Source organism: Amia ocellicauda, chromosome 1 (genome assembly GCF_036373705.1).
Source record: "Amia ocellicauda isolate fAmiCal2 chromosome 1, fAmiCal2.hap1, whole genome shotgun sequence".
NCBI classification, from domain to species: domain Eukaryota; kingdom Metazoa; phylum Chordata; class Actinopteri; order Amiiformes; family Amiidae; genus Amia; species Amia ocellicauda.
This window is the reverse complement of record NC_089850.1, coordinates 45,148,304-45,167,587: the sequence shown is the minus strand read 5'-3', so window position 1 is coordinate 45,167,587 and position 19,284 is coordinate 45,148,304. Positions and strand designations below refer to the sequence as shown.

The 19,284-nt window shown below is 36.4% G+C and overlaps 1 protein-coding gene across 1 annotated transcript; it reads right to left on the bottom strand.

Moving 5' to 3' along the window:
* Positions 1-3,917: 3,917 nt before the first annotated feature.
* LOC136751230 (macoilin-1) lies at positions 3,918-18,789 on the bottom strand. The gene is made up of 11 exons (XM_066706666.1): positions 18,564-18,789; positions 15,244-15,385; positions 14,367-14,493; positions 13,397-13,520; positions 12,939-13,114; positions 12,161-12,614; positions 11,564-11,722; positions 10,675-10,854; positions 9,861-9,981; positions 8,139-8,313; positions 3,918-7,695 (listed from the first exon to the last, which is right to left on the bottom strand). The coding sequence occupies exons 1-11, from the start codon at positions 18,638-18,640 to the stop codon at positions 7,505-7,507; spliced, it is 1,926 nt and encodes a 641-aa protein (XP_066562763.1). The 5' UTR covers positions 18,641-18,789; the 3' UTR covers positions 3,918-7,504.
* Positions 18,790-19,284: the final 495 nt, after the last annotated feature.

Here is a 19,284-nt window from a genome sequence, read left to right as displayed (position 1 = left end):
AAGAAAGAAAATAATATGGATGTATAAAGGAGTCATTACTGGCATATTACTCTTACTCTTCCTGTTTAAAGGAATGGTAGTTATTATATACAGGTGTTAATATGTTAAAATCTAATTTTACTTTGGTTCGTAGATTGATGAGAGCAGGACCCTGAGTTATTAACCCTCTGTTGCATCAAGAAATTGCAGGTCTACCCAGCATGCCGAGTGAAAGGGGCAGCAGAGAGTGATCAGGGTCTAATTATGCCAACACAAGTTCAAATCAGTAAACCATGTGCCTTTAGCTCTGAAGGAGTTTAAATAATATAAATATCTACCTGAAACTGAGTTTGGCAAAGTAGGAATGTGACTCAGAATTTGGGAATCTCTAATGCTCTAATGTTGTTTTAATCAATGAATGACAGAGATGTTTTCCCATTAACAATTGTGAGCCTGCAAACTCAAAGTGTAAGAATGTAACACATTCCATTGTGGTTAATATCTGTATAATTGTTTCATTCTGTACTCATTAACATAACAAAATAAATAAATGTCAGTTATTTCAAATGGTCAAGATTGTGCTGTAAGAGAAATGACTCATGAGTAGGATTAGACTGAAGTGTTAAGAAAAATTATTTGAGTGACTGTTCGCAATTATTATTACTATCATTATTTGTGTTGGCAGTAGCTGTAATGATATAATCATCTGCTTCATCAGCATTTTTAATCAGTTCACACTTTTGTTAAAGGGAAAGCATATACTTTCATTGACTATTGAACTTGTTGGGAGCTGTTAGAGACGCGAGAACTCGTTCCATGGAAAATAACATTGGTGCATTTGTACAGTAAACCGGGTTCAAAATAAGCGAATAAGATCAAAGATAATGCTATCTATCTTTATATTTCACGCACCATTAATGATAAAACAGTCTGTGCACCGTGTATATTGACTGTCGAAAACTAAATCAGTGTATTGTTTGATATTACCGCATCAATGCCCAGTTCTAATTAGCATCTACAGAAGCTGTGACCCACAAAACTCTTTTTTTTTCTACCATCTCCCTGAAGAGTTTACCATAAACTACTGCTGCTCAGTTAAATGATCCAAATCCAGCAAACCCAATGCGTCCTTTGACTGAGTTTGGATCTCTGTAGCACATAACCTGCCTATCAAGAGGGTCAATAAAGTGCACAAGTGTATTGAGCCTCCGCACCAGCTTAAAATATGCCTTTTTTGAAGGTTAATGAATGAGCAGCCCAAACAAAAGGCTCAGCCAGCATCAAAGATTCAGGACAGTTCATCCAGACAGGATAAGCTCATTCTACCTTTATAGCCCGAGGCCGCTGGCTGCAGTAAGGTCTGCTCACTCTTGGGATGATGAAAACTGACAGTCATTGGTTTTAAGGGGTACTCTTGAGACAGTAGCCTTCATGAGATAACCTTTGTTTCAGAGCTGGGTAATTCTGCATTATTTTATTCTTAAATCCATGGTTTGCTCTAGCTTGCTCAAGTAATAACATACCACGCTGTGTAGTACATATGTTAAGACTTGAGCGCTGTGCGTGAATAGAGCTTGGGATTCCCCAAATTACTCTGGGGCAAGTGTTCTCTCTTCCTTGCACATCAGTCATTCAGTTACAGCACTTAATTAAGGCAGAACCTTTTCTTTATATAAATATAATGAGGCTCCTTGCCTTTTCTCTTCCAGTCTATCTTTTTCACTAGCTCTGAAGAAAAATGATTGCAGAACCTTTTGTTTCCTGCATCAACTATGATAAATCTTTTCTTTTAACAATCTGAAAAAAGAAGAGAGCTAATACATTTAAATACATAAGCCCCTGCATGTTTCTGCCACTATATCATGCAAAATCAATTGGCAAAATACGGCAGCTAGTGGCATCAGCCGTGTCGGTAGGCCAAGTCATTGTAAACAATTTTGAAGACGTTTCTTAATCGAATAGATTACAGGGAGAAAATAAAAATCACCAACTCTACATTTGTTTTCAACTTATAACCAATCAGGCCTTGTCAAATATAGTAAAATAGAGTAAGCATTTTAGTATTAACAGTGAAAGGTAATTATACTGCAGCTTTATACAATTTACAATTTTCTGTGCTTCATATATCGATTTGTGGTCAGTGGTTGTTGTTGAACAAAAGAAACCCACTAGAAATAGACATGATAGTAGCTGAACTCTGCTGCCATTGTCAGCACTAGCATTGTCACAGTGAGTTTGCAGTCGGCCCTTTCATTCTCAAGCCATTTATTTTTCATCTGTTCTGTCTCCAAAGACTTGGACATTGTAATTGTGACAAAATAAATACATAAATGAATAAATAAAAATATGCCTTGCAAGCTTCCTGTGTGAAGTCAACCGGAGGGGGCACTGACGGATCTCCGACCACTGCAGGATCTATATCGGCAATAAGCGCCACATCTACTACATACATGTGTCCTGTGCTGGTTTCAAGAAGTTATCATGCGACTCTTGCAAAAATATCCTTCCATGCAATCACTCTTATATAGCTATATTTTTCACTCAACAAAAGGTTGTCAAAAGTGGCATAGCTGCTTGAAAGGGGTAAACCTGACTGTGATTGCAATTATAGATTCTTCCATTTAAGTTTATGAACTGTTTCTGAGGGAACAAACTGGGGATTAAGAAGGAATAGCAACAATGGATTACAGTAAAGTGGGGAGCACAGTATGGTAATTTTGCTACCACCGACTTCCTAAATCAACTTTTGAACTCATTCAGTGAGCATAATAAATAAGCCTCCACACAGGAAATAAAGCATAGAAACACATGAATAAACAAAATGGAAAAAAATGTTGAGAGTAAATAAGTTTTCACATTTCCATTTTTTCTCATGGCAAATACTGTTATTCCACTATAATGGCTTTTACTAAGTCTTGATTCTATTAGCAAATATAACCAGAAGCACAGGAAGGTAATGCTAATACAATTAAGCACAGAAATCAACAGGAAGTTTGCTCCATCTAGAAGAAGGGATTAGGAATCATGTTTACCACTATAAATTAAACTGCTTCCATTTATAGATAGGGGCAAATTGAACTAGCCTAACAGCAAAGCACATTGAAACCAGCCGGAGTCTGCTCTTAACGAGACACAGTGTCTTGAAGTCTGACCTGTGACCTATGAATCTTCAAAGTTGAAATACAAACCTTTATAGATAAATGTGGACTTTGCCATGCACTGACTTAAATACCTAGGAACCTGACACTATATCCCCCATATTGGGAGAGAACATAAGAGTTGTTACCACAGCAAAGTTCTGTTCCAGGCAGAAAAAAACATATCTGTTATGTGCTATGTATATAATAAGCTCAGAAAACTCCAAATTATATTTTATCTTTACAAAATAATATAATGTAAAATTCAAATAAACTGTGCCATTAACAAAATTGTAATTATAAGTGGGGAAAAAAATAGAATTCTGTTTCCTGATCAGTTTTGCAGAATTAGAAAACGGGGATGCATGTGAGCAAATCAAAATAAATATTCCTTCTGCCTTCTCTGTTCAGTGTCTTCTACTGAAGCACTAAGGCCTGTAGCTGCAGGGCATCTACGAGTTTCTAAATTCCACGGCTGATTTTTCTGAGCTGCAAGTTTTTGCATTATAACTGTATCAGTAGAAGTGCTTCCACGGACACATGCAGGGGTGGATTACTCTCAAAGTCCATTAGACACATATGGGTTTTTAAACAAACACAATGGCTACCTTCGGTGCAGCTGTGAACAAAGCTGAATGAATACATTCTTAGATGCAGGGAAAACCCTCCGATTTTAACATGGTTTTGTTTCATTCGGTGCAATTCTAAACCATCTCAAATGGCAATTACCTCACTTGGATCAGCATTTATCGAAGCTCACTGTGAAGGAAACCAATTATAGGCATCACTGAAAGAGTCGTGTAAAATTGAAAAAGGTTTTTTTTATTATTTTTTTGTACCAGAAATGTTGTAAACAGAACACAGAAGCCCTTCAATTGATAACCAACTGCTATTAATCAAGAAAGTACCTGAATCCAGAGATTTTATTTGCCGTATTGCTCTGTATTCAGGTAAAAACAATATTACAGTTTAAGGGCTAAATCAAACATCTTATTAAACACCCAGGTATTTGCATGCAGACAATAGTGGGAAACATAAAAGTAAAGCAAAAACTTTTCTTTCTTACAAAATAACTTCTTCCACACCTTTCTTTTTTTAATCAAGCCTGAAAAATAATTTCTTATTGTTTTAACATTGAATTAAAAAAAAAAACAATACAATAGCAACCCCCATAAAAAGTGTAAATATTTTTTCACAAATTAATTACTGGAATATTTTCCACAAGTTTACTTTTTTTTATATAAATACACAGATAATACAAAGTGAAGCATATGAGTACAAAATATTTTAAAGTATCAAATTTACTTTAAAACAGTTTTGAGCACTTAAGTTCAAAAGTAAAACATTTGTTTTATAAATTAAAAACATTTTATTTCCATTATTTGTATTATTTTTAAGAGATCATGATGACAAAAAACATATACCTGTGATATACATAAGATTAAATAAATAAATACATACCTAAATTATGATTAAAACATGCTTGTGGCCTGTAATCAGATGAGTCTTTGAAATGATAATACTCATTAAAAAATAAAAATAAAAAGTTTTGTAAGATATAAACACAAATACTGTAACTTTTTAAATACCAATTACAGACTTGTTGCAATGAAATTCAGCATAGACATAAGAACCATATAACTGTTTATCATTATAACCAATAATGTAACCACAGACAAGACCTTTTTCGACTTCATGTCTCTCTCCTCAAAAGCAGGAGTTGATCAGAGGTCTCCCTTGGAATCGTACATAACAATCATATTTACTGTAACTGAATTGTTTTATTTTTACAAACCCAGGATTCTCAAATGATTTCCTTCTTGTAGACCCTGCTGTGCAATCATGGATTATTATTCAACTACCATTTCTGAGGACTGACCAGCTGAAACAAGGATGTGTACACGGTCTTCTCCAAAGCCGTGCATTTGGGCCGGCATCTAACCAGAAGGAAACATCATGGCTTAAGTGCGCACCAGGAGGCAGGTGTGCATTCCACCGCTAATGCCCAATCCTGCCGGCACACTGTAATCTGGAGTAGATCTACTCGTGACTCTGCTTCGCCCCAATCTGGGGAGCACCAATGTAGTGTCCCCGTGGAAGACTCTCAGAGAGACACAGCCATAGCGTTTATCTGTGGTTTGGATAGAGGCGTTTGCTGAATGCGCCAGGGAACTGTTATTGTCCACCACCCCACCCCAACCCCCAATAAATAAATATATTACCTAACTAAATTAAAAGGTGTACTACATTTTGATATTAAGGTTTATACAATGAAATCATCTGCATTCACAGAGTGCAGAACAACATTTTGAAATTCATTTGAAAGTTTTAATGGTGACGTCACCATGTTCGAGCTGTTCCTACTTTAGATCGAGTGCTGACTTCTGCGAGTGATGCGTACTGCCCGACTCTGCTGCACACTGCTTCCATATGTGTTAACGTCCTTTTTAAAAGCAAAGCAACCTCTAGCAAACTAGTGGTCAGAGTTGTCTTAAATTGGGAAATTAATCGAAGGCTGAGGAATACAAATCAGGCATGAAAATTATGTTCAGGAATAACAAGCATAAAGATATTTGGGAACTGATTTCTTTGTACAGCAAGAACAATAATAATTCAATAATAATAACTACAATCATACTATATTGAGATCCCTGAACATGTTAAGATGCATCTTTCTTTAGAACATACACAAGACACAGTGTTTCACATATGTGGGTCTGAGTAGGTCTGTGTAATCACGTTTAGTAGCATGACAATGTATTGTTTTACTATTATTATTCATTCATTCGATACACACCTTTATCCAAGGTGATTATCATGAAGATAGAATGAAGCATGGCCTCTTCATAACCGTTAAACCTTATTTATTGATTGCATTTTTTTGTTTGCTTGTTTGTTATTCACATGATATCCATAATGGAATTTGATGGAGAATGTCTTAAGAAAGTGGATGCCGACAAAATCATTGAGCAATAGTGCAAAGCGTCGTCGCTAACATTTACCAAGTATGAAATTAAAACTGTGTCGGATAAATAGTTAAAACTTACCGAAAAGGTTGTTGTTGTTGTTGTTTTAAAAAGACAACTCTTAGCTCTCCTCCACCCCCCCAAACACACACAAGTCATATAACCCAGATCTGTCAGCTGTGTGGCATCACAAGTCGATGTCAAGGTACTTGGCACATTTACCCTGCAGTGATATATAACTATACAGTCTGGAACAGTATCTCTAAAAACATTCTGACACCAAACAGAATATGTTTTAGTTTTTTTGTTGTTGTTGTTGTTGTTGTTGTTGTTGTAACTACACCTCGATCAAACTTGACAAAGGCATAAAAACACACAAAATGTTCATGAACCAAATTTATGCTAGTTACTGCATACCGCATGTAATTAATACAACTGTTGAATCCATACAAGAAGCAGTTAAAATGATAATTGGAAATAAAAAAAATAGCACTATTTTAATTAGTGTAAAATAAACCCCAGTTGTAAAACATGTCACCTTATGTATCCAAGGTCCTTTAGCTTATATGTATGACTTTTTCACCTCAAGACATCATTCAAATTGCACTTTATTGTTGAGACTGTGCTTTGTCATCTGCTCACAGTACCATCACACGATTTCTAAACCATGTTAATAAAATGATATATAGATAATGCCTTAGAAAGGACTACAAAATATATCTGACAAAGCAAACAACCTGTTTAGTCTTAAAAAATAAGAAAAAAATAACATTTGTTTACTTGTACAGTTTGGCAACCAAGGCCAAACGGAGAGATTATATATATGTATATATATATAAGCTCTTGTGCAGAAAATGTAAATAAAACATTGCATTTAAACAAGGTGTATCATTTGTCTCTTGTTTGGTTTAACTACTAAGAAAGTAGTTAAAGGCTTGGAAAGATGTGTTAAGAGAATAGCTACAGAATGATTAACACTAATACGCTCTCCATATTACTGACTCTCTGTGTGTCTGCATTGCATCTCTGAAATGTATCGATGTTGAAGCCTTTACAGGGTACTGTTGGCAACTGTGACATTATTGCTGTACTGTAAATGGTACTGATTGCTCTATCAAAGCACATTCGGGCGAAATGCCTCAGTAAAGTAAACGGAGTGCTTAGTTAAGGAGAGGTTTGTGGAAAACACTAACCTGTTGTGGACCAAACGCCTCACTCGGGGGCTCGGGGTTTCACAGACAGTGACGTGGCCCACAGCGGTCACATGCCCGTGCTGGCAGCGTTACTCTTCCTGCCCTGTATCTTGGAGGCTGACGCATAACAGATATTTTGGCTGTTGTTCACAAAGACTCCAGACAAGTAGGGCTCGTAAAATACATTCTGAGAACAGTTTCCTTGTAATTATGGCGATTTTTCGAATATTCATTTTTTAAGACACTGGTACATTAATGCGCTGGGATCAAGCATGTAATTCTCTGAGTTGAGAAACTTGGTTAAATATTGAGGTGTAATTGGATGTGGAACAGTGTATGTGATGCCTGGCATGACAGCCATGACTTCTGCAATCTTCTGTTTCATTTCCCCAATCTCTTGATCCTGTTTCATTATTTTTCCTATAGGATAAAAATAAACACATACTGAGTGACAGCTGTTAGTAACCCCAAGCTCTTCATTACGAGGCTCTGGGGATAAAGCATTACAGATGGAGCAGGAATATGACAAAGGCCCTGCAGCATTTTTATCTTTTGTCTTTCCAGTGTAGAGGAGTAATAGTCACCTTCAAGCCAGAGACCTTTTACTCTCACTTCTGAAAGACACATAAAACAGCCATTGCAATAGAAAAGGAAATAAAAAAAATGGGAAGACTTTGATTAAAGATAATTTTCACATTAAAATTCCTCTTTCTGGAAGTTGTACACTTCAGTCACACACACACACACACACATACACCAACCCACACTGGAAATATTGATGTTCTGACAAATTAAGAGGCCTTACTAACAACAGTGATGATGATGATGATGATAATAATAATAATAATAATAATAATAAAGACCTTGAGCTATTTCTAACTGCCTCCGTGCGTCTCCTAGGGCAGAGAAGAGGTCCAGTTTGATTCTGGTTTCGGCACTTAGGTTGTATTCTAGATGCTGGGTCTTATCCTGCATCGCTGACAGCGCTGACAGCAGCATCTCGGCGTCCTGCTCAATGCCTTTATATTTACGAAGCACCTGCAACACAAAAGAGAAGCCAATCAAAGAAATGCTGAACTTTGTCTCCCGAGAATCGTGTGCTATAATGCAATACCTGTCTGTTTTCAAAGGGAACGGAAAATACACTTTTTTCAGACTATTGAAGGAGGAAATCCAGAGATCAAAATATGATAATATATTTCTAAATAGTTACTTATATTTATATTTTTTTAATTAAAATTCTAAAATGTTAAAATACTAAAACCGTTTTACAGATATTTAGTTTCGTACTGTGTAGACATTATGATTCAGAATATTGATTACATAATACATACCTGCATCTGCTTTATTTATGTCAATTAGTTTATTTAAGTACAAATACAATTAAATTCATTATTTCAGCATCTGCTATACTGATGCATTTGTAAATCAAAATATTTGCAGTTCATTTTAAAATATTTGTTTTTAAGCATCCCTTAAAATATACATTGTAGTATAAAACAAGATAAAATCTTGGTTTATTAATGTCTATTCATGAATGAAAGTGTCAGAAATGAACGTATAGACCATCTTTTGATTCACTCTTTAAGGGACTTTCTATTCAATTAAATATCTGCATAAATATTTCAAAAGCAACACTAGAGGGAGACAAAGTCCATCCTAATTTTAAATAAAGAATAAAACTGGAAAATGTGTAATACGATATGACACTGTTAAATATAAGTATTTGTACATTTTGTTATACATTTGTAACCATACATGTATTTACATCTTTAAACTACATTTAAAAGTAAACATTTCTGTAGTGGTAGACGCTAATGCTAAATACTGGACAATTTCTTCTTTGGTTATCACATACAGTTGAATATAAATATACACTGACCTCTATAATGTTACATTTTTGTACTTAGTTGTCAAGATCCCCAAATGATTTATAACAGACTGATATGAATTGACTATGCACACCTGCGTCTGTGGCAGAGGTCACAAGGTCGAGTGTTGACCTGCTAGGCATGGGAAACAGCAGCTAATGCCACTGCCCACATCGTGAGGGTGTTTTAAGGCAAATGGGTGTGTGGCATGACCTATTCAGTGCTTTCAGGAAGAGGAAATAACATACCATTGGGGTATGGGGTATGTTTACAGTTAAAGATATATTCAAATCACCTGTCAGAATGGCAATGTTTAGAAATTGGGGGCTCCTGGGCAGTGAGCAGTGGTGTTAAACACGACATTGATATATAAACCCTTTTTAAAATTCAGCAAAACCATATTAAGTGACACAGTAAGACATAGAAATGAATAGGTGAGGTTGACAACAGATATGGATGGAGATATTTCAACTACTATTGCTGTAAGTTTGCAGGAACTAGTTTCAAGGCACAGTCTCACAATTGATGTTTTGAAATCTGTCAATGACATGTAGCAACACTAAATTAAAAATCATTCACAGCTTCACAATAAAGTTGAGATGGACACAACAAGATACCACCGACACAAATGCAGGACACACACTTTAAACTCACATTATTCCACATCGACATCCTTAAACACTTAAAATCATGTATGATTTGTTTTCTTTTTACCTCCACTTCATTTTCTAGAGCTATGATTTGACCCTCTTTCCCTTGAAATTCCAGATGGAGATGTTTGTACTCTGTCTCTAGTTCTTTAGCTTTTTTCTTTAGGGTCTCTGTGTGTTCCTGCCTAGCATGAAAGATGAAAAGAATATAAACTTTTAGGCTTAGCTGACAAGAAAAGACTTTTGTTGTGTGCGTGTTTGTTACGTTTCCAGGCAGTCGACACATGAAAAGAAAAAGAAAAGGCATTTTTAAATTAGATGTTCTGTGCAGTTTTCTTAATGTGGAGAAGATAACGTCACCAAATTAAATAGAGCAATTTCTTTAGAGAAGGTTTGCCTTACAGTTTTTCAAATAAACCTTTGAAGTAAAATTGTAATTGTAATCACAGCTTTTACTTTTAATACTATATCCACAAGTCAGCAATACCTTCACTTCCTACAGTTTTAAAACTGTAAACTCACAACAGTTTTTCTGTTCAGTCCTATCCATAAAGGTAGTTGAAATAATCTAATCTAGGACTGCAGTACTCATTTACACCAAGGGCAAGACAAATAAACTTTTATGACCAATGTTTTATCTGTAGGCCAAACGTGTTTGGTAATGTAGTCTTATTTTGATGTATTGGCATGCTTCTCTGGTCTTTACATGCTATGACCCAGCAATAATACATGAGAACAAATTACCACAGTATAACTACAGCAGTCCTCTCACCAGGTCTTGAAGAATGCATTTTCAGTTTTAAGAAAGCTTTTCATGCATTTTCAAGATTAAATTCCTTGAAAGATATTTTTTCAAGAGAAACAGGATTTGGCTTTACCTAGTTGTAGAAAGTAGAGCACCTTGAGGCAAGAGAGGAGTGTCGTCAAGTTTCCTGGTCCGTGTCTCAGACAGCTGCTTCTCAATAGCTGCTCGAGCTTCCGCCTCTGCTTTGATCTTTTTTTCTAGCAATGTACATGTCTGTTTGTCCTTTTGCTTGTTTTTCATTATACAAAGAATTCTGAAATGCATGACATAATGCTTGATGAAGTCACAGAGAACCAATAGCCTTACATTAATCAACCCATGATTTTATGAAAATATATGCTATATACTACACAGATCATTAGTGTAGAGGGAAATGGTCAGCTGACATTTAAGCAAAGGCTACAGTTATAAAAAGCATTTAAAGTCTCTTGGCTTTCAAACTTTTACATGATTTTAAGGCACAAATTTCACATTATGGTTCTGCAAATTTTGGGCCGATTTAATCAAAAGTTTGACCCACCTGGTGATAGAAAACTACAAACCTGTACATCATAGCAGTTACATTTATGATTATAAGAAAGTGGCATCTTACTAAAAATGAAGCCGCAACTGAGGGCAGTCGTTTTTTATTATTGGGTGGGTCAAAGTTTTGATTTAATTCCGCCCTTTGTTTTATGACTATGTTTTCCAAAATAAGATTTAAAAGATTTATCAAATTCTAAGGATGAAGCCTATACAACACATCAGATCTGTGCATTGCTGGCACTCAATACATTTATCACCCCCCCTTGAGTTGCATGGCAGATACATTTGGGTTCTCTATGTAGTGGTCAAACTCTCATAGAGGCTGGTCATGAAATATAAAACCAACGCTAGCATTAGTTTTTAAAAACAATTATATTATATTGACCCTTGAAAGTGAAGAACACAAAACCAGAACACAAAGTGGACCTCAAACATACTTGTTCTGTAACAAATCGTTTGCCTGCCGCAGCAGTACGACTTCTGGCCGAAGGCTTCTCTCGCTGTTCGTCAGGTTACAGAAGTGGCTGCGCAGCTCCTGCTCTGTCTGTTTGCTCGTCTGAACTTCTCCTTTTAACCTTTTGAGTTCCTGCTCCAATCTTAACACAAATGACAGTTATCCTCATAAACAAACACTGTGGAAAACCACATGCACTGCATGGACCACCGTGACAATGCATACAGCCACGAATCACAAAGTAATTTCTTATTATGTTTGTAATCATATTAATACATTGTAATAAATTGCATTACATACCTGTGGTACAAAAAGTAATGGAATCATTTTGCAAATGTAGGTAAAGATCAGTCAGTACTTCCTGGTTTGTTATACATGTATGTGCATGAGAGAAGATGATTTGACTGAGCTTTTTCACCGTTTGCTAAATACTCCAGTATCAAAAACATTTGTATGCATAATTGCATGCTTTAGTTGTTGACTTACTGGGATGTAAAAAAATAAATAGGCCTGGAAAAACAGCAGTTCAATCTTACCCAAATAATAAAACAACAACAACAATAATAAGAATAATAAATACCTGCTTATCTGATCTGAGTGAATGTTGTGATTATTTGAAATGTTCTGTTCACCCGTCTCTCGGTTGGGACTGATATTTTTGGTAGTGCTTTTCTGCTTCTTCTCCCCTTTAACAGTAGGCACAGTGCTGTTGCTGGGCGTCCTCCGCGCTTTGGGTGAAGAGCTCTTTAACAGCTTTGGGGCTTTACAGCCCTGCTCTTCTTGAGGTAGACTTTCAGAACTCCCAGAAGAATCGGACATCCCAGTTCTACTGAGGAAGTTCTCCTTGAGCACATTGTCACTCGATTTTAGATCGGGAAGCTGGATGTTGACATCAGTCACTTTTGTGTCTTCCACGTCCTTGTCATTCTTTTTGTCAAGCTGGAGACAGTCCAACAGGTACTTGTCATCTGTGGCTACTGGGCCATTTCGACACTGGTATTGTGGGAACTCTGATTTTGCTTTCCACTTAGAAGCTGAAGAGATAAAACAAACCACTGAAAGTTTGCATACCCATATTTAATTCATCCTGAACTATTTTAAACGTAAAAAGATGTTAGACTTCGGTAATTTCCTTTGAATGGAGATGTATACATTTTATAATACATTTATAGTAATTCCTTGAGAACAAAAAGAAAATGATGTTGCAAGGCAGAAACCTAACCTAACTAAAAGGGATTATGGTAGCTAGTATAGTATAGAAAAAACATCATAAAATACAACCAATTATAATAGTTATTTTTATGTATTTATTAACACAATTATCTTAACAAACACATGAATTCCACCTGCTAACTTACTGTCCTTGCAGTCTGTTACACATCTTGGATAGAGCTGCCCTGGAGGTAGAGACTGTTGCAGCAGTTGCATGAAGAAGTCGTTTTCATTCTGCACTGCTTTCTGGATCCGCAGCTTCACAATGCTGGTGAAGTAACAGGTGGCATCAAATCCCAAATAAACTACTGGGTAGCCAATGCTAAAGGAGAAGAAAGGGGTGTCAATAATCGTGACACTTAATTGTTTTGGAAATCAAATCACATATATAGAGACACTCCACTATACTTTGTAAACTATTTCTCAGACGTCATCTCACGTCATGTCAGTAAATTATTTGTTGGGAAAATACATTGTAAAGTCTTTATAGGGACGCTAAATTTTAATATAAAGATAAAATGATGTGTTTGTCAAACTTTGCAAAGTAAATTAACATCATACACCTTCACTTTTGTTTAAGGAAGGACATTTTTTGTACACCTACCAATGTGCTGCAAAAAGATGAGACAAATTCACATGAGAATTTTTAAGATCTTTGAACCTGAGAGATGCTTCAATATAAACAAGCAGTATCCATAGGGAAACTGTCGACAAGCACAACCCTTTCTCTGAAAGAAAAGAGAAAATAAAATGTTGTCAGCTTTAGAAAAAAGTAACAGCACTAATTAAAGTTAATATTGCAGTTCAACACAGAGGCTTGGGAGGTAATTATTAAATAAGTTCGACAACTTGACACTTGTATACTTCTTTTTCTAAATCAGATGGATTAAAATATGAATACATTTTTTCAAGAACCAAATAATTTATTTTCACATTCAAGGCAAAACTTATCTTAGAGAATTACAAAACTAAAACCTAATATCATAATGTTGAAAACAGAAGAACATTACTAGACAAGATATATAATTTATTTTAAAAGAGGGAAATTGTGCATTAGATAAATAATACTCTGTCACACACTGCCACTGTTGGTCCTAAACAGGAGAACTGTATTACGATAAAACATCTATAAGAGCAAGCTTATATATCTTGTCTAGTAATGTTATGTATAGGTACTTATTCCAAAAGATCAACAGTACACTTGTTTGTTTGTTTTTCTATTGTTTATTAGCATAAATAATTCAATTTACTTGGAAAGCAGAAAAATAAACAGGAAATGAATTTGAGACTGTTTAACATAATCTGTATAATAATATGGTCTCTTTAATCTGCGGAAGGATTTGTATGCAAGATATGCAGCTGACTAACATAATTTGCAATCAAGATAAAACAACAGATGCTTTTGAACTGATTGATCAGGTTATATAGAACAGAGAAAGCATTAGGCATCTGTACTGGTCTGGTACTGGTCAAATTAAATGCAGATAGTTTATTCAAAATGGTTAGAAAAAAATAATATACAAGAACTGCATCCTTTTACATTGGAATAGGTCACAGTTTTGAAAGGTCCTTACCGGTATGCCATATGTAATTGAATAATACATATGTGCTGGCAGCAAAGAACAGCCAGTGCAGAGGTACAAAAATTAAACAGAAGACATCAAGGGTGAAGGCTGCACATACAAACACCACACATATAACCTGCAAACAGAGAGAAGCACGCAGAGACAGTCATGGGCAGTTATTCGAGATATACTGTACATTCATTTATGTTCACTGAACTACAAGGCTACCAAACACATTAAAATAAAGTTAATCAAATCTCACAGATCTTAGAGACCCAGAAAGGCGCTTACTCAGACTGGTGTCACCTTTGCAACCGGCTACAGAATAAATGCTCTTATTGATGCAGTGCCCAGCTGCTGAGTATTGGGCAATACAGAGCTGTCAGGCTACCACCCCCCTCACAGTGCTGCACTAGTGTGATAAGTAAAACTAGCCTGGTAAGTATGTGTTGCACGCTACATCAACCTGGCAAGACACTGTGTTTGACAGCGCACAAGTCAGGCACAAAGGGAGAGCAATGATACACCAGCATCACTGCTCTCCCAGCTACAATGTGACTGCTTAAACAGCAGGTGTCCCTACATTGTCATGAAGATATAAACTGGCCTGTACAGATTTGTTGCACTGACATTTAAACAGAAGCATTGAAATATACTAAGCACTGACACTGAAATATCCTGAATGACACGTAAACATTTCTTGGCAACTGTTAAAATGTCATTGGTTATTAATCATTGTGCGGTGCATACCAATACCAGGTCTGCAATGAGATTCTAAGAGACAGAACTTTTCCGTCCTGTTGTGCTTTTCTCAGTAATGACAATCCCTCTTTTCTGAGCTATTGCAAAATACATTATTATTAGTAGTAGTAAAGTAAATGCTTACCAGCCCATGGCAGTGGAAAAAGGTGTAAACACTCCCGAAGAAAAGCCAGCAGGGCCACAGATACTCAAATCTAAACTCAAGAATGAAATCGGCCAGGAGAACCAAAATCCACACTATCATAAACTTCAGAAATGTAAAAGCACTGGAAAAAAGAAGAAAAAAACTAAAATTATGCATTAATACAGGTATTACAGCACACAATTGCATGGCATGTAACAAAGGGATTGTACAAAATACACAGATGGACCACTTTACACAGGATTGAAAGTTTTTCTACTATATCTTTCACATGCGCTTCAGTCAGTGGCTTGGGCTTATAATACATAGGCCTAAAACATGTTCAGTTTCAATACATTTGTTGTCTTTATTATCATGAAGAACTGCTCGCTTTCCTTTTAATATAATATTGAATAATCAGTGTTAAAAGAGAAAACATAATTTAATACATTTAGAACAACTGAAATTATGTGTTCTGGAGGAAGAACGTAGCCTTCCTATTCTTCTAAATGTGTCTTTCTGGGTACGTGTCTTCCGTTTACATGGTAAATATAGAATGGAATCTGTGTCATTATTCGGTAATGTATCTCTAAATGAACAGGAGGAGTCACTGTTTAGGCAATGTTATTTACCCAGTCACGGCTGCACACTGTCATGTCTGGGCTAGGGGGCTACAGTCTGGATTCAAAACTGCACTCTCATGAATTCAGTGCTCCAGACAGCAGTTCAACACAATTAACTCTGGACTCACATGCTTTAAATGGTAAAACATCAATCTTTGCTCATAATCACTTCACTAATCCAGGAGTTTTGTGTGAAAAATTGTTATGCTGTTTTCCAGCAGTTGTTGACATAATACAGCAGTTTACTATAGGAACATGTCATCAGCTGTTGAAGAACTGCACTAAATGATGAAAGATGCTAAATGCTTGTGTTTATAAACAGCTGTAGTTATTTACACCATTCATTTGAAGCACAATTATGTATGAAGTAGGCCTATTGTCTGTTTGTTGATTTGCTGGAGGGTTGAAACTTCTGAATGCCAGTGTTACTCTGTGCTACTGATGTGCAATCCTGTCTATGACTACATCTTCACGGAAATCATTTACATGACAAGTTTTCTTTTTTAACTCCAGAGCAAAATATTTCCAATCTTTACTGTAGAGTTTTAGAGGCGAAATCTGTGAAGAAATATATAGGGCTCTCGGCACACTGTATTTATTCCCACCCACCTTGTCGTGAAAAGGTGCTGGGTTCAACAGCACGGCAACAAAGAGAAGCATGCACTCGGCAGTGCAGGAATATCTATAGCACAGTGCAAAGATTCTCCTTCCTAACCATGTGATATTGACATCGTTAAAGCAGCATGAGAGCAGAGCACCTGTTGAGCAGCTTGTCAGAGCTTCTCCAATGTACCCAGGTGACCTGGCAAACATACCAGAAGCTGAAAGAATGCAGCCTGCATTCTGAGAGCAGACATACAAACCTCACTCTGTTATATAAAACAAACATATATTTTGCCTAATGATTTAAATGCAGGGAACACAATTAAACAAGCAAAATATTCCTGGAATTCATAGTATTAATATTTACTATTAGAAAGAAGATTCTTAATATAAAATATGTATTGAGTACTTGTCATTCTAAGAAAGGGAAATAATATGTTTTAAAGAAGTCATACCTGGACAGTTTGATCAGTATCAATATGCTAGAATGAACACTCACTTATGTAGGCTTAACAATACATTCTCTAATTGCATACAATCAGATTAAGTAGCCTGATAATGAGAAATTTCCCATAGGAGCTACAGTGCACCTGCCCATGGTGTTCTCTGTCTGTGGTGTCTTTCCAAGAAACACATTTAATTAACATTACCTCTAGGTTGACTCCCTTGGAGTACCTTGTAAGTACTTAGATATTAAAATACAATTTTATTGTGATGTACTGTACATCTTAAATAAAATACCGTATGCCATTAGGACTGCATGATGTTTTGCTTTGTTTCGCAGTAGTACGTACAATATCTAAGTTAACTTGTGAATCTATGATTACACTGTTCTGGCAAAAAACATTATTTATTTCATTGTACAGCCTTAATATAATGGCCCACTTTATAGTTTAGTAACCATGGCAACCATGTTTTTCCATTGATGCGATGGACTAAACATAACGGTGCAAATCCTTAATTCTAACAAAATGAACGGTGTCTAGGCTATGTGACTCTGACTGTTTCAGTATTCTGGAAAGAACGCCACCAAAACCATCAAATGTCATGAATGTATGAAAGCCATCCAATATGTTACTTTAATAATTGTGTGGCCCTTTGCACCTTAACCCCCGCAGACAATGCCAGACAGTTATTCTGGTACTGAATGAATGGATACATTAAAAGCATCATAAGATAAAATATCATTTAGACACACATCATGCAAATCAGGACATAATAAGGCCAATGAATAATGATGTAAATTACACAAAGGCTGTACATTTAAACATATTCTAATTTTAATATAATTCAATAATTTTGAATTTCATACAATGAAAGTAAATATCAACCTTCTTCATCATAACAGTATTCTTTTACATAATCATATTTGTTGTATATTAAAATAGGCATCAATTATATAAAGAAAACAGTATAGAGCTGAAATTCAATCAAGCATGTATACATGTATATATACATGTATATATATATACACGTGTGTGTTTGTGTGTTTATTGTATGTATATGTATAATAATATATTATGATGATGATTATAATTGCACTATTGCAAGTGTATTTTCAAGTTCTTTGTCTGATTCACCAAGCAACTGTATTGCCTGGCAGTCTAGACAGGCTGTCTCTGCGCAAGTGTTTTTAATGGCCACCTTTTTATCAGTCATAATGGCATGGCTCCATGGGCAATTCTCCTGAAACACTGAAACACTCAGGACATCCATTTAACACTGACGACTCGTGGTGGGATAAATCGGCAATAGCGGTGTCGTAGGAGAAACAAATTCAAAGTACAACTAACAATAATCATAATCATAATAATCATAACAGGCACAGGCCTATATCATTATACATATTATTATTATATCAGATATGCATTATAAGTGCTAACACATATATATGAGCACTTACATTACAGACAAAGTGATACTAGGTTATGTAATAAGTATCTCTCCTTATCTCAACGCGTCTTTCCATAACAAAGGCACTTGGCACAGTCCTGCCCGCAGCGCAGTGCCAGCGGCGCCGCACATGAAGCCGCTCAGCGCCGCACAAAACGCACAACAAAAGCCTCGGTATCCGCTCGCTGCGTCACCTCGTCATACCTTTCCGAGAGCCTCTCCGTTATCTTGCTCCTTTTCATTTTCCTGAGCCTGCTGGCGTCCACATAGCGCTTCTTCATGGTCCGTCCCTGGCACTGGAAACGGCCGGCTCTGGCTGCGGCCGCTGAATGGAGGACACAGGTATGAAAGTCTTAATCAACAAAGCAAACCAGATTTTCGCAGCTTTTGTGGATGAATGAAACTCCGGAGCCGCCCGGTGCGCATGCGCCTGCGCTCTCGGTGTTGTGGCTGCGCTGCCCGCAGACTGGAGCGCCTGTGCGCAGGCGGCGTGCCTTGTGTTTGCGCTGTGACACAGCGGCTCTGTCACTAATCCTCGTCTTTGAACTTGATTAAAAATATAGCGCTGTCTGTCGTGTGTTTACTTGCATGTGTAGGCCTATATCTATTGTCTTTTGATTTTAGTTTTGCGACAATATTCATTTTAAAGGGATGTATCAGGACACACGTTTTGTCCGGGGGTAGAACAAGAGAAGGGTGATGATATACTGTTGTAAATATCTACGGTAAGCAACACATTTAGGCCAGACTGCAGGCTATAAACAGTGGCCATATAAACCAGACTCTCGTGTATATACATCACTTGTTGTTTTTAATTTGAACGTGTGTTTAACCAGTAAATAATTAACTTAATGGTTTTGTGGCAGATACAATCTCGGCAGCACAGGCTATTCACAGGGCCTTAGATAATACTCAGTTGTGGGCC